Genomic DNA, 22,614 nt, shown 5'->3' with positions numbered 1-22,614 from the left:
GGCTGTCACAGTCATATAGTTCTTAGACTGCCCGGTTCCACTTGTCCACATGTCTGTGGTAAGTGGACAGTGGGTACAACTGCATTTTTTAGGGCACTGAGGACACTTTTTCTGACGTCTCTGTACATACTCGGTATCGCCTGCCTAGTGAAGTGGAATCTAGATGGGATTTGGTACCGGAGACACACTAACTCCATCAATTCTCTAAGTTTCACTGAACTAATGACGGATACTGGATGCACGTTTTACACCAACATAGCTGTCAAGGCCTCAGTAATCCGCTTTGCAACAGGATGACTGCTGTCATATTTCATCTTCCTCACAAAGGACTGTTGGACAGTCAATTGCTTAATTGAAGTAGTACAAGTGGTCATCCGACTTCCCCTCTGGGATGACGATCGACTCCCAGCAGCAACAGCAGCAGCAGTAGGCGCACCACTCAAGGATCCTCCGGAGGAATCCCGGTTAGGAGATGACTCCTCAATCTTGCCAGTAACATGGCCTGCAGGACTACTGATGTTCCTGACTGAGGAGGAAGTTGACGTTGAGGGAGTTGGTTGTGTGGCTTGCAGGAGCTTGGATACAAGAGGAAGAAGGGATTTAGGTGTCAGTGGACTCTTACGCTCTTACCCAAAGTTTCTGACCTTGACAACGACTTCTGATGAATACGCTGCAGGTGACGTATAAGGGAGGATGTCCCTAGGTGGTTAACCGGCTGCCGCACCTGGTACCCTGTGAGGGTGGAATGCACAGCCAATGGAAGTTATTACCCAAAATGCCTACACCAACCCTGCATTATGATTACTCTATGCATTTTAGGTTTTCATTTTTATGCCTGTGTGGCCTGTGTATTGCTGTATTAATCTTCTGTATTATGCTTGTTTTGATGTAAAGCGCCTTGACTCCTGATTGGAGAAAGAGCGCTATAAAAAATTAAATTATTATTATTATTATTTACGTCCTTACCCCTACTTATTATGGATTGACAAAGGCAACACACGGCTTGACACCTGTTGTCCAGTTTTGTGGAGAAATAATTCCATACTGACAAGGTGGCTTTTTTGGTATTTTGCTCAGGCATGACAATGGGCTTATTCATCCCACGGACAACAACTGTCTCCCCAGGTGCCTGATTTAAACAAACCACATCACCATCAGAATCCTCTTCGTCAACTTCCTCCTCAGCGCCAGCAACACCCATATCCTCATCCTGGTGTACTTCAGCAGTGACATCTTCAATTTGAATATCAGAAACTGGACTGTGGGTGCTCCCTCCAGCACTTGCAGAGAGCGTGGAAATGGTGGAAGGAGCCACCTCTTCCTGTCCAGTGTTGGGAAGGTCAGGTATCGCAACCACCGACACACTTTGACTCTCCTTGGGGATTTGTGATACCATCTTAGAACGCACAGTTCTTTGCTGTGCTTTTGCCAGCTTAACGCTCATCATTTTTCTAGCGGGAGGATGAGGGCTTCCATCGTCATGTGAAGCTGAACCACTAGTCATGAACATAGGCCAAGGCCTTAGCCATTCCTTGCCACTCTGTGTCGTAAATGGCATTTTGGCAATTTTTACGTTTCTCCTCAGACCATTTAAATTTATTTTTTTGGGTCTTTTTACTGAACTTTGGCTTTTTGGATTTTACATGCCCTCTACTATAACATTGGGCATCGGCCTTGGCAGACGATGTTGATGGCATATTATCGTCTATGTCATGACTAGTGGCAGCAGCTTCAGTACTAGGAGGAAGTGGTTCTTGATCTTCCCCTATTTTATCCTAAAAAATGTTGTTCTCCATTATTTTTTTGGAGTTATATAACACAATATGCGGCACAGAAGAGCGTACCCCTTCACCACACAGGGCAAAGCCTGTAAAAATTATTTGTATTAAATATTAACAACCCCTTTATTTGGAAAAAATAATATACAGCACAGGACAGTACCACTGGACATATATGTCAGTATCACTGGAATTATATGGCAGTACCACTGGGCTTATACGGCAGTACCCCAAGACTTATACGGCAGTACCCCTGGGCTTATACGGCAGTACCCCTGGGCTTATACGGGAGTACCCCAGGACTTATACGGCTGTACCCCTGAACTTATACAGTTGCACCACTGTACTGGACTTATACGGCAGTACCACTGGAAATATACGGCAGTATCACTGGAATTATATGGCAGTACTACTAGACTTAGATGGCACTACCACTGGACTGGATTTATACGGCAGTATCACTGGACATATACGTCAGTATCACTGGAATTATATGGCAGTTCCACTGGACATATACAGCAGTATCACTGGACTGGATTTATTTTATACGGCAGTACCACTGGACAGATACGGCAGTATCACTGGAATTATATGGCAGCACCACTGGACATATACGGCAGTATCACTGGATTTATACAGCAGTACCACTGGACATATACGGCAGTATCACTGAAATTATACGGCAGTACCCCTAGATATATACGGCAGTACCCCAAGACTTATACGGCAGTACCCCATGGCTTATACGGCAGTACCCCTGAACTTATACAGTTGCACCACTGTACTGGACTTATACAGCAGTACCCCAAGACTTATACGGCAGTACCACTGGACATATACGGCAGTATCACTGGAATTATATGGCAGCACCACTGGACATATACGGCAGTATCACTGGATTTATACAGCAGTACCACTGGACATATAAGACAGTATCACTGAAATTATACAGCAGTACCCCTAGACTTATACGGCAGTACCCCAAGACTTATACGGCAGTACCCCATGGCTTATACGGCAGTACCCCAAGACTTATACGGCAGTATCCCTGAAGTTATACAGTTGCACCACTGTACTGGACTTATACAGCAGTACCCCAAGACTTATACGGCAGTACCACTGGACATATACGGCAGTATCACTGGAATTATATGGCAGCACCACTGGACATATACGGCAGTATCACTGGCTTTATACAGCAGTACCACTGGAGATATACGGCAGTATCACTGGAGATATACGGCAGTACCACTGGACTGGATTTATACGCAATATCACTGGACTTATGCCGCAGTATCACTGGACATATACAGCAGTATCACCAGAATTATATGGCAGTACCATTGGACATATACGGCAGTAACACTGGATTTATACAGCAGTACCACTGGACATATACGGCAGTATCACTGGAATTATACGGCAGCACCCCTAGACTTATACGGCAGTAGCCCAAGACTTATATGGCAGTACCCCAGGGCTTATACAGTTGCACCACTATAATGGACTTATACAGCAGTACCACTGGAATTATATGGCAGTATCACTGGAATTATATGGCAGTACGACTGGACTTATACGACACTCCACTGGACTGGATTTATACGGCAGTACCACTGGACTGGCTTTATACGGCAGTACCACTGGATTTACGTATCACTGGAATTATATGGCAGTACCACTGGACATATATGGCAGTATCACTGGACTGGATTTATTTTATGCGGCAGTACCACTGGACATATACGGCAGTTATTGCTGGATTTATACAGCAGTACCACTGTAAATATTCGGCAGTATCACTGGACTTACATGGCAGTATCACTGGACTGGATTTATACGGCAGTATCACTGGATTTATATGGCAGTACCACTGGAATTATATGACAGTACCACTGGACATATACGGCAGTATCACTGGATTTATATGGCAGTACCACTGTACATATACGGCAGTATCATTGGACATATACGGCAGTACCACTGGACTGGATTTATATGGCAGTATCACTGGACTTATGCGGCAGTATCACTGGACATATATGGCAGTATCACTGGACTTATATGACAGTACCACTGGACTTATACAGCAGCACAGGGACCCCACCACTGGACTGATGCAGGACAACACAGCACCACTGCAATGGACTGGACTTACACTGCAGCACTGGACATATGGCAGCAGAGGACACCACCACTGTGACTGGACTGATGCAGCACAAGACACCACCACTGAAATGATGCAGCACAACACAGCACCACTGGACTGATGCAGCATAACACAGCACCACTGGACTGGACTTATACAGCAGCACTGGACATATGGCAGCAGAGGACACCACCACTGACTGGACTGATGCAACACAAGACACTACCACTGTACTGATGCAGGACAACACAGCACCACTGCACTGGACTTATATAGCTACACTGGACATATGGCAGCAGAGGACACCACCACTGTGACTGGACTGATGCAGAATAAGACACTACACTGGACTGAGCAGCACAAGACAGCACTGGAATTGCCACCCCACTTTCCCTCCAACACAGACACTGAGGATGGAGACATTTCCTCTCGCTACACTCTCCAATTACAGAGCGAATATGGCGGCGATGCGTGGCCCTCATATGGAATCCAAAACCTGTGAGAATCCAACAGTGGGATGATGGCGTTTTGCCTCGTTCTGGATTTCGAGTCTGGCGGGAAAACACGAGCTGGGCTCGGACCGGGCTTGGATAGTGAAGTCCGGGAGGGTTCGGTTCTCTGAGATCTCTAAAATATACCCCATAATGCGGTCTATAGTTTACTTATAATATATTTAGTACCTTTGTGCTCTGAATATTTCTGGATGACTGTGTCCTTTATTCCATGCAACAAGCAGTTGTTTAGCTGCCAGTCTCAGTCCAGACGTTTTATAATCAGTCAGAGAAAACCCTGGACACTGTTCAGAAGATTTTAGTGTAGTGATATATTCTCTGGGAATCAATGACAGATGGGAATTCAAGTAATGTACCTACCAAATTGGTTATCAGAGATGAGGCAATAACTTTCCTATAATCGTGTTTATTCCATTAGTAACAATGCAGCAATGCTGAGATAAAAAAAAACAAACGGGTGCATTGTTTACAACTGTTCTTAAAACAAAGTTATTACATTGCATCTGGACATGGAAGCACAATGTTAGCCATGCTATCTTTTCATAGTGCGGCCGCATCCCGGAATGGATTAACCTTTTAACCTTGTCGACCTTAGACGCAGTCATCATTTTCACGGTCGACCTTTTCTATCTGTCGACCTTTTGTATGTTGACCTTATGGGATCAACTTATTGTCTATCTAATTTGGGTAGATCTATTATACCGCACAGCCTCAATACAGCACAAAATGACACACTGGACTCTGTAAAGATGTTACCTCTAAAACTAATCCTATAAATCAAATACAGTACATCAATGAAATATTATGACAGTACAATAGTACATTTGTTCTTACATTATATGCCTTTCCTACAGATAATTGTAAAAATAATAAACAGAAAATAATTTATACTGTTTTGTCATGTGGCTTAATAAAAATTATACTGTACATTAGTATATTACTCATGTTGAAGCAATTCCTCTAAAAGACTTATCACTGGTCAATTCTAGATAACAATACAAAAAGAGACAATGGGCAAAATATGAATCAGTTGATTCCAGGCCAAGGTAATTACAAATAAATATAATGCATGCATTAAGCTTTGAGTAAAATGTATGGGTTTTGTTCTCTTAACTCAATTTTTTCAGAGTTTTTCAGTGATGATAACCACCTTGTCTGTGTTACTTTTACACTGATATAATATTGAATACTCATGAGTAATGCAGAATGCAACAGTTTTTGGCCATGTAAGATGACAGTTTCTAGGCTTGTACTTATAAAAACATGATTTATCTCTACAAGTGCGCAGCATAAATAACAGTTCATGTGACCTGATCTCCGCTGGGAGGACGCAGAATGATATTTGGTTATTTTTTTAAACAAGTCAATTTTTACACATACAGTATTTGGAAAACATAAATTTCAGTGTTGAAATCTTTTAATATTATTTTCCAGTTATAAACGTAACCTACAGTATGTATATGGGAATGTACAAAGAAGGCGTACTAAATAGCTTAATAAAGATTATTATTATTATTATTATTATTATTATTATTATTATTATTATTTTAAGCCTTAACCACAGTTCTGAAGTCCTTACACCAGGTCACATTTTCATAGGAAAAGCATGTCAGAAGGGTTGGGATATATATGCCGGTGGATACAGAGCCAACCAGATAACTTTATTTCTGTATAATTACATTGTTCTATCCACCAAAAATTCTAGGATTATTCTGTGGCAAATGATGGCACAATGAAGTTCAAAATACACTTCACTTATGCATTTTAAAATACACTGTGCTAGTTTCAGCGCAATAAGATGCATTGTGAATACAAGTGCAGGGAATGAAGGCAAGAAAACCATCCCAAGCGGAGTAGCAGCATTTTAGTATGTACTGCCCACAGGTAGTAATACAAGTTCCATTTTTGCTATAGCTTTGTACACCCTTTAGGTAAATCAAAACTGTACGTAAGGTACATAAACACTTATATAATCAATATTACTATAATTTATGTATAATTTCCTATATATCAGCCCAGATCTGTGACTCTGTGCCTGTTTGTCTAATGCTGGGCGGGGTCACAATGCTGGGCGGAGTCAACTGCATCTGCAGAGAGACAAACCATGCCCTGTCCCAGCGGCAGAGTCAGGTACAAGATGCCCAGTGACACTACCTACAGTATAGGGAGGTGGCCATGGCCAGAGGTAGCTGACCATGGCCAGCGGTAGCAGCAGACACAGCTCCTGCCAGCAGCAGCAGGGAGGGGAACACAATCTATACGGAGGGTATATGGAAGCAGCAGGTGGACGCCCGCCGCACCTCTCCCCGTTAGACACCATGCTTGGTACCTTACACCCACACCCCACACTGGGGACCCCTCCCTCCTGCACCCCCATATCACCACCTGCCGCATACAGCCAGTGGAGGGTCATGCTGGGGTGCGACCCAAGGTTGCAGTCGGAGGAAGCTCTGTCACAGCAGCAATGGGGATTGGTGAGTGTGTGGTCCATGCGCCGTCCCGCTGAACATGTTCTTCGCCGCCTGCCACCCAGCACTATGCCTGGCAGCTGACAGCCAGACCGCAGAGCTGGGGACACGAGCACCTGATGCAGTCACACAGGGTGGAGGCATGCCGCCCTTCACAAAGGGCAGGCCAAGTGCAGCGGAACGGGGACAGGACGGGACAATGCTCGCGGCACATTGCTGCAGAGCCGGAGCTCCCTCCCTCTGCAGCTGACTCATTATCTCACGGCAGCAGGCAAGGAGTTAGCGCACACCAGTACCCACATATGCTACAGTCACAAAGACGTGAAGCGCACCTTCCACATCAGCCACACCACCACACCACACGTGAGCCTCTGCCACCCACCCCACCACCGCACCCTCTTCTCCTTCACAGCAGGAACACTACACCCACCCCTCCCCCAACCACAACATGCATGCCCCCTCCCCCTGCACATACAAAACCCCTTCACCATCCGTGCAAATCCCCTACCCAACCCCAAGTCCTCATGAACCCCTAACCCACACACCACAGCAATGAACACAACCCTTGCACATACACAACTCCACCGGACAATGAACCCCACTCACCACGACAACGCACCCGCCTGTGCAACACCTGCCACACCCCACAAGGCCATCCCCCAACCATGCTAGCCCCATACCTGGCACACAAATTCCACAAATACACCACCCCTTCGCCACCACCTGCACCTCAACACAACCTTCCCCATCCACCTACCTCACTCCCCCCCTCCCCTGAACACACCACACCCCCAATACCCTGCCCCATACACCCACCCACCCCACGTGGACCTCCCCCACCCATGGCACCTTCGGACACCCCCCCATCCAACTGGCCCCCACACCCACAACTCCACCAAGTGCAACACCTCTTGTCCCCTCCCCTATCCTTCAGCCCTAGGCCGCAGCATATACAGTCACCGGCCCCCATCCACGGTCTTGCCCGTGTCCGGGGGGCATAGCCCCTTACGACGGTGTGAAGAGCGCCCATAGGACACAATCACCTAGTACTACTTAATTCCCATGATTTAATTCAATTACTGCTGATGGCACAATTTTAGTATAGGGGCAATATTGTTTATTTATATTAGACATGGGGAACAGTTGTAGTGCACCCTATAAGTACAAATATCCACCTATGTGCATTAGGGTGCATCAAACGCCCCGACATTCGGAATGCTTGCTGTCCCTATTCTTAAAATGTACCTTTTTAGCATAGAAACAACTGTGCAAATTTTTTTTCATGTACGATTTGACTTAGGTCGTCCACCTTCACACCCAAAAATTGTCTGTATTGTATTGTATGGTACTGTATTGTATTGTATTATACAAAACAACTGACTTTAGCAAAATGAAGCCAACTTTTGTATGTGTGCCATGAATGCGTGTCTTACATTGATTTAAGAAAATAAGAACATAACAAAGAAAGGGAACAGCATGAAGCCTCATGCCTATTGTGGCTGTTCCCATCCAAATCATTAATCATTAATAAAATCATTAATCAAATCCTTATTTCTTTTTCAGATAAAATAAATAGAAATTTATAGAAATAAATAGAAATAAAATAAATAGAAAAATAGAAATTAATAGAAATCTTTAATCTTCAGGGGCATGGTGGGCCACATAAATATAATCTCAGATTCTTCAAAATTTGTATGCAATATATCCTTAACAATTCAAAAAAATGTAGCATGGGGACAAATAATTTTTCTTACTTTTAAAAATTCATGGGGCGTTTGATGCACCCTAATGTGCATGCTGACACTATTAGTGCTATAAGAGCATGTTGTTCATTTTGAGAATCTTAGATTAGTACACCTGGCCAGACCAGGCATGCCAGGAGGTGATTAGTGCTGCTCAGCATTGCACTGTACTCTCTCAAGGTGTGGAGGCATGATCATTTTATTTTTCCAAATCTTTCTCTTAGGGGACAGGGCATGATGCTGATTAGGCTTGAAATGCAAAAAATAGAGGGGTGGGGGGGGATGGGGGGTAAAACCAGATGTTTTAAATCCATATTTTTCATGTAGTTTGGTTAAAGCTAGGTTCACACTGGCAGATTTGTTTTGTTCTGCCCGATAATCGGACAATTTTTCAGGAAATTGTAGGCACCAATATCTGAGCTACACATGTAAAGATTTTTTTTTTCAGTTACCAATTTTCTGCCACATCACACGGCATTTGCATATGTCAGCTCACAAGGAGGAGGATGTAGAGAGAGGAAAACATAGGAAATATGGGCAGATTATTGAGAACACACACATACTGCTCAATATCTGGAGATTGTGGCAGACATTTTTGGTCTGGGACGATTAATCGGAAAATCGATCGTTCGGGTGTGTGTGCAAGATTTTCCAGAATTATCAGCGAAACGCCGACATGATTTTTCGTACACACTATACAATAAATCAGGTCGATGTCCCAATTATTGGCAAATCGGCCCAATAATTGTATAGTGTGTGCCTAGCTTTTAGGTTTGCAAACCACCACACATGCAATATTCAGCCAATGTTCAGCCGCTAGAATCTGAATACTGCATGTGCTGTGTGGTTTTTACAAACCAAATACAAAGCCTACCTCTAAAAATTGTAATAAATTATGATAATCTTTCATTTCCCAAAAGTGAGCAACAGTAATACTTACATATATTCATTTTTTAACAAATACGAGGACAAAGAAGATAACCCTAGTGGGGAGTCCAGAGACAGTGACTATAATAGCATAACAAAGAGAGAGAAGACATCCCTGGTGGGGAGCACTGTAATGCTGGCCATACACTTGTGCAATTGCTTTCGACGCGAGATCGGGCCCGATTTCCCTTGAAGCTCACCTTGAGACAAATCTCATCGAAAGTGCATTTTCAGACCCTCCAACATGACCCGCCCCAATAGGTACAAAATGCTCTGTTTCTGGACTTCCCTCTTAATTTAGGATTTCCATCACCTGTGTTGAACTAGTTAAATGATAAGAAAGCGGTTTCTTCACAGGTGATGGCAACAGTGGCGTAAGTTGGTCACAGTTGCCCGGAGGCAAGATAAATATTGGTGCCCCCCTATTTCCTATATTAAGATAAATATATGTATGTATGTATGTGTGCGTGTATATATATGTGTGCGTGTATATGTGTGTGTGCGTGTATATGTGTGTGTGTGTGTGTGTGTGTGTGTGTGTGTGTGTGTGTGTGTGTGTGTGTGTGTGGAGTGTTCTGAACATTTTTTATATACTGTATTTATACATTTGTCTTTTATTTTAAATCACACATTTCTTAGCAGTCATACCCAGGATTAGAACCCATGACCTGTTACACTAACAGCAGACACTTTACTGATGGAGCTATTTGCTCCTGTAGAGGAAGCATGAGAATTCTAGCTATATGAAGTTACGTGTAATTGTCAGAGAAGTATCTTCATATAGTTAAAATTCTCATATTTCCTATACAGTAAACAGCTTAATCAGTAAGGTGTCTACTTCCAGTGTAATATGTTGTGGTTTCTAATCCTGGGTGTGACACTTGTAAAATGTGTATATTCAGTATAATAAAGAGGGTGTGACTTGTAAAGTGCAGGGACCAGTGAGGAAGTCGGCCACTGAAAAGACAGCGACAGCTATCAATTAACTTAATTCAATGGTGTCACAGAATGGGAGAGGAGCCCCCCTTCAGAGCAGGAGCCCGGTGGCAGATGACTCCATTGCCTCCCAGAGTTCTGCCTCTGGATGGCAATAATAAATTAAGAGGGAAGTCCAGAAACAGAGCATTTTGTACCTAGTGGGGTGGGTCATGTTGGAGGGTATGCATTTTTACTGCATTCGATGCGCATACAATCCTGAGATTTATCTCATGCCCCTTACGACCGGAAATCGTCTGGTATCGTATGATCGAATACGAGCTCATCTCATGCCGCCCAAAAACACACCAGATTTATCTGCCAGATTTTGAAAAATTTAAATAGTGGGCTGGCCTATATGGGGGATATAAACCTTTGAGGACCTGAAGTATGGGACCCGTATCTCTGCGCAGGCTTTGGGACACATCATGCCTGAAACCTGCAAGGCTATTATCAAAGTACAGCAAGGTAAGAAAATTACACCACACATTGCTTGTCGTATAACAAAATATTTTATTTGGCAAACTGAATTTGCGTAGAAAAATATATGCTTTTTATTTCCAGACATAATTGTATATGCAGCCAACATGGCTGAACTTTTTAACAACAAAATAAAGGTTTCATTATGCATCATGCATTATGACATGATAACAAAATGCTATATATAGCAACAGATGTGGTGCATTGTGATACTACACCGTTGAGTGGCACAGCAGGCAGGGGCACAATGCACACATGCAACTTGGGGTAGGAAGATGGGTCCCCGGTTCCATCAAGTTGCAGGTGTGCATTGTGTCCCTGCCTGCTGTGCCACTCAACGCCGTAGTATCACAATGCACCTCATCTGTTGCTATATATATATCAATGTCAGCATTCCTATTTGAGAAAATTATAAAAATGCCTATAACTTTATTTTAAATATGCAACCAACATGGCTGAACTTTTGCAAACAGTATAAAGTTTTCATGATGAAGCACATGAAATTGCTTTGAATAAATATGTTTTTTTTATTTGAAGACATAATTGTATGTGATCAACATGCCAACGTCAGCAAATATTATAAAGTTTTCATGATGCACCTCATGTGCACCATTACATGTATTAAAAGAAAAAAAAATGCTATATATAACCAACTAATGTGGTACATTTTGATACTACAACTTTGAGTGACACCGCAGGGAGGGGCACAATGCACACATGCAACTTGGGGTAGGAAGATGGGTCCCCGGTTCCATCAACCTGCACCAAGTTGCATATGTGCATTGTGCCCCTGCCTGCGGTGCCACTCAATGTTGTAGTATCAAAATGCACCACATCTGTTGCTATATATATCAAGGTCAGCATTCCCATTTGAGAAAAGTATAAAAATGCCTATAACTTTATTTTAAATATGTAGCCAACATGGCTAAACTTTTGCAAACAGTATAAAGTTGTCATGATGAAGCACATGAAATTGCTTTGAAAAAATATGTTCTTTTTATTTCAAGACATATGTGGCCGACATGGCTAGATGTCAGCAAATATTACGTTTTCATGATGCACCACATGTGCATCATTACATGTATAAAATGAAAAAAAAAAAAAAAAAGATTTTACTCACCGGTAAATCTATTTCTCGTAGTCCGTAGTGGATGCTGGGTACTGCATAAGGACCATGGGAATAGACGGGCTCCGCAGGAGACTGGGCACTTCTTTAAAGAAAAGATTAGGTACTACATCTGGTGTGCACTGGCTCCTCCCTCTATGCCCCTCCTCCAGACCTCAGTTAGGGAAACTGTGCCCGGAAGAGCTGACATTACAAGGAAAGGATTTGGAATCCAGGGTAAGACTCATACCAGCCACACCAATCACACCGTACAACTCGTGATAACTATACCCAGTTAACAGTATGAACAACAACTGAGCCTCATTAAACGGATGGCTCAGAACAAAAAACCCTATAGTTAAGCAATAACTATATACAAGTATTGCAGAATTCCGCACTTGGGACGGGCTCCCAGCATCCACTACGGACTACGAGAAATAGATTTACCGGTGAGTAAAATCTTATTTTCTCTGACGTCCTAGTGGATGCTGGGTACTCCGTAAGGACCATGGGGATTATACCAAAGCTCCCAAACGGGCGGGAGAGTGCGGATGACTCTGCAGCACCGAATGAGCAAACTCAAGGTCCTCCTCAGCCAGGGTATCAAACTTGTAGAAGTTTGCAAACATGTTTGATCCCGACCAGGTAGCAGCTCGGCAAAGTTGTAAAGCCGAGACCCCTCGGGCAGCCGCCCAAGAAGAGCCCACCTTCCTCGTGGAATGGGCTTTGACTGATTTAGGATGCGGCAGTCCAGCCGCAGAATGTGCAAGTTGAATCGTGCTACAGATCCAGCGAGCAATAGTCTGCTTTGAAGCAGGAGCACCCAGCTTGTTGGGTGCATGCAGGATAAAAAGCGAGTCAGTTTTTCTGACTCTAGCCGTCCTGGAAACATAGATTTTCAGGGTCCGGACTACATCCAGCAACTTGGAAGCCTCCAAGTCCCGAGTAGCCGCAGGCACCACAATAGGTTGGTTCAAATGAAACGCTGATACCACCTTAGGGAGAAATTGGGGACGAGTCCTCAATTCTGCCCTGTCCATATGGAAGATCAGATAGGGGCTTTTACATGACAAAGCTGCCAATTCTGACACACGCCTAGCCGAAGCCAAGGCCAAAAGCATGACCACTTTACACGTGAGAAATATTTCAACTCCACGGTCTGAAGTGGCTCAAACCAATGTGATTTTAGGAAATCCAACACAACGTTGAGATCCCAAGGTGCCACTGGAGGCACAAAAGGGGGCTGAATATGCAGCACTCCCTTAACAAACGTCTGAACTTCAGGCAGCGAAGCCAGTTCTTTTTGAAAGAAAATAGACAGGGCCGAAATCTGGACTTTAATGGATCCCAATTTTAGGCCCATAGTCACTCCTGACTGTAGGAAGTGCAGAAATCGACCCAGCTGAAATTCTTCTGTTGGGGCCTTCATAGCCTCACACCAAGCAACATATTTTCGCCATATGCGGTGATAATGTTTTGCTGTCACATCCTTCCCAGCTTTTATCAGCGTAGGAATGACTTCAACCGGAATGCCCTTTTCCATCAGGATCCGGCGTTCAACCGCCATGCCGTCAAACGCAGTCGCGGTAAGTCTTGGAACAGACAGGGCCCCTGCTGTAGCAGGTCCTGTCGGAGCGGCAGAGGCCAAGGGTCCTCTGAGATCATTTCTTGTAGTTCCGGGTACCAAGTCCTTCTTGGCCAATCTGGAACGATGAGTATAGTTCTCACTCCTCTCTTTCTTATTATCCTCAGTACCTTTGGTATGAGAGGAAGAGGAGGGAACACATAAACCGACTGGTACACCCACGGTGTCACTAGAGCGTCCACAGCTATCGCCTGAGGGTCACTTGACCTGGCGCAATATCTTTTTAGCTTTTTGTTGAGACGGGACGCCATCATGTCCACCTGTGGCCTTTCCCAACGATTTACAATCAGCTGGAAGACTTCTGGATGAAGTCCCCACTCTCCCGGGTGGAGGTCGTGCCTGCTGAGGAAGTCTGCTTCCCAGTTGTCCACTCCCAGAATGAACACTGCTGACAGCGCTATCACGTGATTTTCCGCCCATCGGAGAATCCTTGTGGCTTCTGCCATCGCCATCCTGCTTCTTGTGCCGCCCTGTCGGTTTAAATGGGCGACCGCCGTGATGTTGTCTGACTGAATCAGCACCGGCTGGTTTTGAAGCAGGGGTTTTGCCTGACTTAGGGCATTGTAAATAGCCCTTAGTTCCAGAATATTTATGTGTAGGGAAGCCTCCTGACTCGACCATTGTCCTTGGAAGTTTCTTCCCTGAGTGACTGCCCCCCAACCTCGGAGGCTTGCATCCGTGGTCACCAGGACCCAGTCCTGTATGCCGAATCTGCGGCCCTCGAGAAGATGAGCACTCTGCAGCCTCCACAGCAGAGACACCCTGGCCCATCTGAAGATGCGATCCGGACCACTTGTCTAACAGATCCCACTGAAAGATCCTTGCATGGAACCTGCCGAATGGAATTGCCTCGTAAGAAGCTACCATCTTTCCCAGGACTCGCGTGCAGTGATGCACCGACACCTGTTTTGGTTTCAGGAGGTCTCTGACCAGAGATGACAACTCCTTGGCCTTCTCCTCCGGGAGAAACACCTTCTGTTCTGTGTCCAGAATCATACCCAGGAACAGCAGACGCGTCGTAGGAACCAGCTGCGACTTTGGGATATTCAGAATCCAGCCGTGCTGTTGTAGCACTTCCTGAGATAGTGCTACTCCGACCAACAACTGCTCCCTGGACCTCGCCTTTATAAGGAGATCGTCCAAGTACGGGATAATTATAACTCCCTTCTTTCGAAGGAGTATCATCATTTCGGCCATTACTTTGGTAAATACCCTCGGTGCCGTGGACAGACCAAACGGCAACGTCTGGAATTGGTAATGGCAGTTCTGTACCACAAAACGGAGGTACACCTGGTGAGGTGGGTAAATGGGGACATGTAGGTAAGCATCCTTGATGTCCAGTGATACCATGTAATCCCCCTCTTCCAGGCTTGCAATAACCGCCCTGAGCGATTCCATTTTGAACTTGAACTTCCTTATATAAGTGTTCAAGGATTTCAAATTTAGAATGGGTCTCACCGAACCGTCTGGTTTCGGTACCACAAACATTGTGGAATAGTAACCCCGTCCCTGTTGAAGAAGGGGAACTTTGATTATCACCTGCTGGAGGTACAGCTTGTGAATTGCCGCCAGTACTACCTCCCTGTCCTGGGGAGTAACTGGCAAGGCTGATTTGAGGTAACGGCGAGGGGGAGACGTCTCGAACTCCAGCTTGTATCCCTGAGATACCATTTGTAGAACCCAGAGATCCACCTGTGAGCGAACCCACTGGTCGCTGAAGTTCCGGAGATGGGCCCCCACCGCACCTGGCTCCACATGTGGAGCCCCAGCGTCATGCGGTGGACTTAGTGGAAGCAGGGGAGGATTTTTGTTCTTGGGAACTGGCTGTATGGTGCAGCTTTTTCCCTCTACCCCTGCCTCTGGGCAGAAAGGACGCGCCTCTAACCCGCTTGCCTTTCTGAGGCCGAAAGGACTGTACTTGATAATACGGTGCTTTCTTAGGCTGTGAGGGAACCTGAGGTAAAAAAGTCGACTTCCCAGCTGTTGCTGTGGATACGAGGTCCGAAAGACCGTCCCCAAACAATTCCTCACCCTTAAAAGGCAAAATTTCCATGTGCCTTTTAGAATCAGCATCACCTGTCCACTGCCGAGTCCATAATACTCTCCGGGCAGAAATGGACATTGCATTAATTCTAGATGCCAGCCGGCAAATGTCCCTCTGTGCATCTCTCATATATAAGACTACGTCTTTAATATGCTCTATGGTTAGCAATATAGTGTCCCTGTCAAGGGAATCAATGTTATCAGACAGGGAATCAGACCACGCTGCTGCAGCACTACACATCCATGCTGAAGCAATAGCAGGTCTCAGTATAGTACCTGAGTGTGTATACACAGACTTCAGGATAGCCTCCTGCTTTCTATCTGCAGGCTCCTTTAAGGCGGCCGTATCCTGAGAAGGCAGTGCCACCTTTTTTGATAAGCGTGTGAGCGCCTTGTCCACCTTAGGGGATGTCTCCCAGCGTAACCTATCCGTTGGCGGGAAAGGGTACGCCATTAGTAACCGCTTAGAAATGACTAGTTTCTTATCTGGGGAACCCCACGCTTCTTCACACAATTCATTTAGCTCATCAGATGGGGGAAAAGTCACTGGCTGCTTTTTCTCCCCAAACATAATACCCTTTTTTGTGGTAACCGGGTTAATGTCAGAAATGTGCAACACATTTTTCATTGCCGTAATCATGCATCGGATGGCCCTAGTGGATTGTACATTTGTCTCATCCTCGTCAACACTGGAGTCAGACTCCGTGTCGACATCTGTGTCTGCCATCTGAGATAGCGGGCGTTTTTGAGCCCCTGACGGCCTCTGAGATGCCTGGGCAGGCGCAGGCTGAGATGCCGGCTGTCCCAAAGCTGCGTCATCGAACCTTTTATGCAAGGAGTTGACACTGTTTGTTAATACCTTCCACATATCCATCCACTCAGGTGTCGGCCCCGCAGGGGGCGACATCACACTTATCGGCACCTGCTCCGCCTCCACGTAAGCGTCCTCATCAAACATGTCGACACAGCCGTACCGACACACCGCACACACACACAGGGAATGCTCTGACTGAGGACAGGACCCCACAAAGTCCTTTGGGGAGACAGAGAGAGAGTATGCCAGCACACACCAGAGCGCTATATAACAGAGGGATATACACTATACACAAAGTGAATTTTCCCCCTATAGCTTCTTATATCACAATTTGCGCCTAAATTTATGTGCCCCCCCCTCTCTTTTTTACCCTTTCTGTAGTGTATACTGCAGGGGAGAGCCTGGGGAGCGTCCTTCCAGCGGAGCTGTGAAGAGAAAATGGCGCTGGCTGTGCTGAGGAAGATAGCCCAGCCCCTTCAGCGGCGGGCTTTTCCCGCTCTTTATAACGTTAATGGCGGAGGTTTCTGCACAAATACAGTGTTATACACTGTATTATGTGCTTTTTTGTGCCAAAAGGTATACTAATTGCAGCCCAGGGTGCCCCCCCCCCCCCAGCGCCCTGCACCCACCAGTGACCTGAGGGTGTGGTGTGCTGTGGGAGCAATGGCGCACAGCTGCAGTGCTGTGCGCTACCTTATTGAAGACCGGAGTCTTCAGCCGCCGATTTTCTCCGGTTTCTTCCGTCTTCTGGCTCTGCAAGGGGGACGGCGGCGCGGCTCTGGGAACGGACGATCGAGGTCGGGCCCTGTGTTCGATCCCTCTGGAGCTAATGGTGTCCAGTAGCCTAGAAGCACAAGCTAGCTGCAAGCAGGTAGGTTTGCTTCTCTCCCCTAAGCCCCACGTAGCAGTGAGTCTGTTGCCAGCAGATCTCACTGAAAATAAAAAACCTAACAAATACTTTTCTTTATAGTGAACTCAGGAGAGCCCACTAAGTGCATCCAGCTCAGGCCGGGCACAGATTCTAACTGAGGTCTGGAGGAGGGGCATAGAGGGAGGAGCCAGTGCACACCAGATGTAGTACCTAATCTTTTCTTTAAAGAAGTGCCCAGTCTCCTGCGGAGCCCGTCTATTCCCATGGTCCTTACGGAGTACCCAGCATCCACTAGGACGTCAGAGAAATGCTACATATATTGCAACAGATGTGGTGCATTTTGATACTACAACGTTGAGTGGCACCACAGGCAGGGGCACAATGCACACATGCAACTTGGTGCAGGTTGAGGGGTCCCCGGTTCCATCAACCTGCACCAAGTTGCATGTGTGCATTGTGCCCCTGCCTGCGGTGCCACTCAACGTTGTAGTATCAAAATGCAGCACATCTGTTGCAATATATAAGTGCTGTATGATATACTGTGCAGTATGATATACATTGTTTTTAGAGTGGCAGCGCTTTCAGGGGCATAATGCACACATGCAGGTAGGACCGGCTTCAGGCTCCCCGGCACCATCAATCGGACTCAAGCTGCAAGTGTGCATTGTCCACCTGAAAGCGGTGCTACTAAACTGTCGTATATCATAGTGCAACAGATCTATCACAGTATATACCAGGTCAGCAGGAATGTTATATATACCAACAGATGTGGTGCATTCTGATACTGCGGTGTTGAGTGGCACCGCAGCCAGGGGCTCAATGCACACATGCAGCTAGGGGCAGGAAGATGGGTCCCCGGTACCAACAACCAGTCCCTAGCAGCATGTGTGCATTGTCCGCCTGAAAGCATGTGTGCATTGTCCGCCTGAAAGCGTTGACACTCACTGTAGTATCAGACTGCACCACATCTGTTGGTATGTATAACATAATTAGCCCTGGTACCGTATAACATCATTGAGAATCACCCTACATTTGAAAGAGACTCGTCTCCTCCTCCTCGTCCACTTGTCCCCCCTGTGACATCAAGGAGGTCATAATTGCGGAGGAGACAGTGGATGTGTGGCTGGCTTGGGAAGGGTAGCCGGTTTGAGGAGGAGATTGGAAAGTGGGGGAAGGGTGCGTGGATGGTCTTGGGGGTTGACGAAAACATGAAGGGTGGATGGTTTGATGAGGAGGGGTTTGAGGAGGATGGAAAGTGGAGGAAGGGTAGTTGGATTGGGCCTGTGGTTGCGGATACCCGGAATGATAGCTGGGATGGGGAATAGTAGATGTAGGGTAGGTGGGTGGTGGTGAATAAAATGACAATGGGAATTGAGGAGCAGGTGCTTTAGGGTCAGGGCCATGGACTCTCCACTCCAGTGTCAGATGCCCTGATAGTGTTTTGTACAACACCTGCGACACCAGGCGCTGGCACTCGACCTGCTGCTGCGCAGAAACCTTCTGCATTGTTTTGCTGACATGCACAGCAAAGTCGTCAAACTCATCAGGTTTACGCAGCAGTTGTGAACGTGCCTCCGCTAGGAGAGGGTCCCCTACAAATTTTGTTTTCCGCGGCTTCCTCTTCCCAGTAGGTCGCGGCAGAGAGGTAGGTTCCTCAGGGGAGATGTTGATGAGGGCTGGGGTCCGGCTGAGGTCTTCTTCAGGTGTCTGTGGGGTAAAGAGAAACATATTTAGTGGATAGTCTAACTAATTTTTTTTTCAGCGCCAATTTCCTCCTGAGGACCACCTGCAGCAACTATGGGCCTAATTCTGAGTTGATCGCAGAAGCACATTTGTTAGCAGTTGGGCAAAACCATGTGCACTGCGGGGGGGGGGGGCAGATATAACATGTGCAGAGAGAGTTAGATTTGGGTGGGGTGTATTCAAACTGAAATCTAAATTGCAGTGTAAAAATAAAGCAGCCAGTATTTACCCTGCACAGAAATAAAATAACCCACTCAAATCTAACTCACTCTGCAAATGTTATATCTGCCCCCCCTGCAGTGCACATGGTTTTGCCCAATTGCTAACAAACTTCCTGTTGCGATCAACTCAGAATTACCCCCCATATGCGGCACTGCAAGGGCAAAAGAGGTCAGGGAAAAATATAATGCATTCTTCAATTGGGAGGGAGCTGTGGCATGGCAGGAGGAATGTATTAGGTAAAACTATTTAAAAGGCAACTTACCCCTTCGGACTCGTCCAGACTTCCCTCCTCGAACTCGGCCATCACCACCGGGGAATCCTTAGCAGACCTTTTCTCAAGGAGGAAGTTGAGATCCTTAAAGTACCACAGCTGCGGCACATACACGTTGTCTGCACCGGCCCCTGACCTCTTGGACTCCTCCACCTTGCGATTTTCCTTCACAAAGACTGTCCGTAGATTGGCGATCTTCTTACGGACCCAGGCCACCAAGGCAGCAGAGAAGGTGGGCTTGGAGTAGTCCACCATCCGTGTATAAGCAGCCTCCCTCTTCTGCTTATTGCTGTAGTCCAGTGAGGACATCAGCCACAGACACTCCTCCTCACGGTACAGGCTGATGAAGCCAGAAAGAAAAGAAACTCATGGTTCTCATAGGACATCTACAGCAGTGGTTCTCAAACTCGGTCCTCAGGACCCCACACAGTGCATGTTTTGCAGGTAACCCAGCAGGTGCACAGGTGTGTTGATTACTCACTGACACATTTTAAAAGGTCCACAGATGGAGCTAATTATGTCACTTGTGATTCTGTGAGGAGACCTGCAAAACATGCACTGTGTGGGGTCCTGAGGACCGAGTTTGAGAACCTGTGATCTACAGAATGCAAAAAAAGGAAAATTAAAAAACATGAAAAAAGTAAACTATTCTGGTTAAAGTTTGTTTTTCAGTTACTGGTGTGAGTTATCTGAAATATGTAGTGAGAATATATTGGTATGCAGGGTGCAGCAGCATAACGGTGGGATGTGGGTTGCAGTGGTGCAGTATAATGGCGTTTAGGGCGCGGCCACATGGGGCTTGCAGTGGTGCAGCATTTTGGCCAGGGGGGCCTGTATAATCCTGAGTAGAGCAGCAGAAACGGTGGCCAGTGGTGTTAAATAAGAATAATAAGCATTGGTGGCCAGTGGCACAGTATACAGTATAATGGCGTTTAGGGCGCGGCCACATGGGGCTTGCAGTGGTGCAGCATTTTGGGCAGGGGGGCCAGTATAATCCTGGGTAGAGCAGCAGAAACGGTGAACAGTGGTGTTAAATAAGAATAATAAGCATTGGTGGTCAGTGGCACAGTATACAGAATAATGGCGTTTAGGGCGCGGCTGGCTGGGGCTTGCAGTGGCGCAGAATTTTGGGCAGGGGCCTATATAAATGTGGGTAGAGCAGCATAGAGGGTGGGCAGTGTTGGCAAAAAGAAATAATCATTGGTGGCAAGTGGTATAGCCTACCTTGTGCGGTGTTTTAGTGCGGAGCTCAGCAGCGTGCTTGCAGCCTCCTCTCCAGTCATGTGCGCAGTGAGGGGAAGAGGAATGGCCAGGAAGTCGTCTCCTGTCTTCACATATCGCACATCGCGATGTGATAAATCGAAAGTGGTAAAAAACAGCATGCGATCACGCCCCGATTCGATAAATATTAAGTGCATCACATAATATCTTGAGACGCGATATTCGACCGTCGTGCCCGCGCATCGTGTCGAAAGGTACCTAAAATGTGCATACAATCACCCGATTTCTCTCACAGATGTGGTCGAAATCGAAGGATAGTACCGATAATCTCACAAGTGTATGGGCACCATAAGTCCAGAGACGATGACTATAATAAGAATTTACTCACCGGTAATTCTATTTCTCGTAGTCCGTAGTGGATGCTGGGAACTCCGTAAGGACCATGGGGAATAGCGGGCTCCGAAGGAGGCTGGGCACTCTAGAAAGATTTATGACTACCTGGTGTGCACTGGCTCCTCCCACTATGACCCTCCTCCAAGCCTCAGTTAGGACACTGTGCCCGGACGAGCTGACATAATAAGGAAGGATTTAGAATCCCGGGTAAGACTCTTACCAGCCACACCAATCACACCGTACAACTCGTGATACTATATCCAGTTTGACAGTATGAAAACAACTGAGCCTCTCAACAGATGGCTCAACAATAACCCTTTAGTTAACAATAACTATTTACAAGTATTGCAGACAATCCGCACTTGGGATGGGCGCCCAGCATCCACTACGGACTACGAGAAATAGAATTACCGGTGAGTAAATTCTTATTTTCTCTGACGTCCTAGTGGATGCTGGGAACTCCGTAAGGACCATGGGGATTATACCAAAGCTCCCAAACGGGCGGGAGAGTGCGGATGACTCTGCAGCACCGAATGAGAGAACTCCAGGTCCTCCTCAGCCAGGGTATCAAATTTGTAGAATTTTGCAAACGTGTTTGCCCCTGACCAAGTAGCTGCTCGGCAAAGTTGTAAAGCCGAGACCCCTCGGGCAGCCGCCCAAGATGAGCCCACCTTCCTTGTGGAATGGGCATTTACAGATTTTGGCTGTGGCAGGCCTGCCACAGAATGTGCAAGCTGAATTGTACTACAAATCCAGCGAGCAATAGACTGCTTAGAAGCAGGAGCACCCAGCTTGTTGGGTGCATACAGGATAAACAGCGAGTCAGATTTTCTGACTCCAGCCGTCCTGGAAACATATATTTTCAGGGCCCTGACAACGTCTAGCAACTTGGAGTCCTCCAAATCCCTAGTAGCTGCAGGCACCACAATAGGCTGGTTCAGGTGAAACGCTGACACCACCTTAGGGAGAAATTGGGGACGAGTCCTCAATTCTGCCCTATCCATATGGAAAATCAGATAAGGGCTTTTACATGATAAAGCCGCCAATTCTGACACTCGCCTGGCTGAAGCCAAGGCCAATAACATGACCACTTTCCACGTGAGATATTTCAGATCCACGGTTTTTAGTGGCTCAAACCAATGTGATTTTAAGAAACTCAACACCACGTTGAGATCCCAAGGTGCCACAGGAGGCACAAGCGGGGGCTGAATATGAAGCTAGTTCTTTTTGAAAGAAAATCGACAGAGCCGAGATC

The 22,614-nt window shown here is 46.3% G+C and overlaps 1 protein-coding gene and 1 long non-coding RNA gene across 6 annotated transcripts in view; both read right to left on the bottom strand.

Moving 5' to 3' along the window:
* Window positions 1–22,614, bottom strand: part of LOC134894764 (uncharacterized) — a 201,216-nt gene that overhangs the window by 163,474 nt on the left and 15,128 nt on the right. The gene's annotated exons all lie outside the window — the stretch shown is intronic.
* On the bottom strand, window positions 18,097–20,082 carry LOC134909012 (uncharacterized). Its single transcript, XM_063915421.1, has 2 exons — window positions 19,737–20,082; window positions 18,097–19,216 (listed from the first exon to the last, which is right to left on the bottom strand). Exons 1-2 carry the CDS (start codon window positions 20,052–20,054, stop codon window positions 18,536–18,538), a joined length of 999 nt encoding a protein of 332 aa, XP_063771491.1. The 5' UTR covers window positions 20,055–20,082; the 3' UTR covers window positions 18,097–18,535.

This window comes from Pseudophryne corroboree, chromosome 1 (assembly GCF_028390025.1).
Source record: "Pseudophryne corroboree isolate aPseCor3 chromosome 1, aPseCor3.hap2, whole genome shotgun sequence".
Lineage (NCBI taxonomy): Eukaryota > Metazoa > Chordata > Amphibia > Anura > Myobatrachidae > Pseudophryne > Pseudophryne corroboree.
Note: the sequence above shows the minus strand (reverse complement) of the source record. Positions and strands in the feature narration are given on the sequence as shown.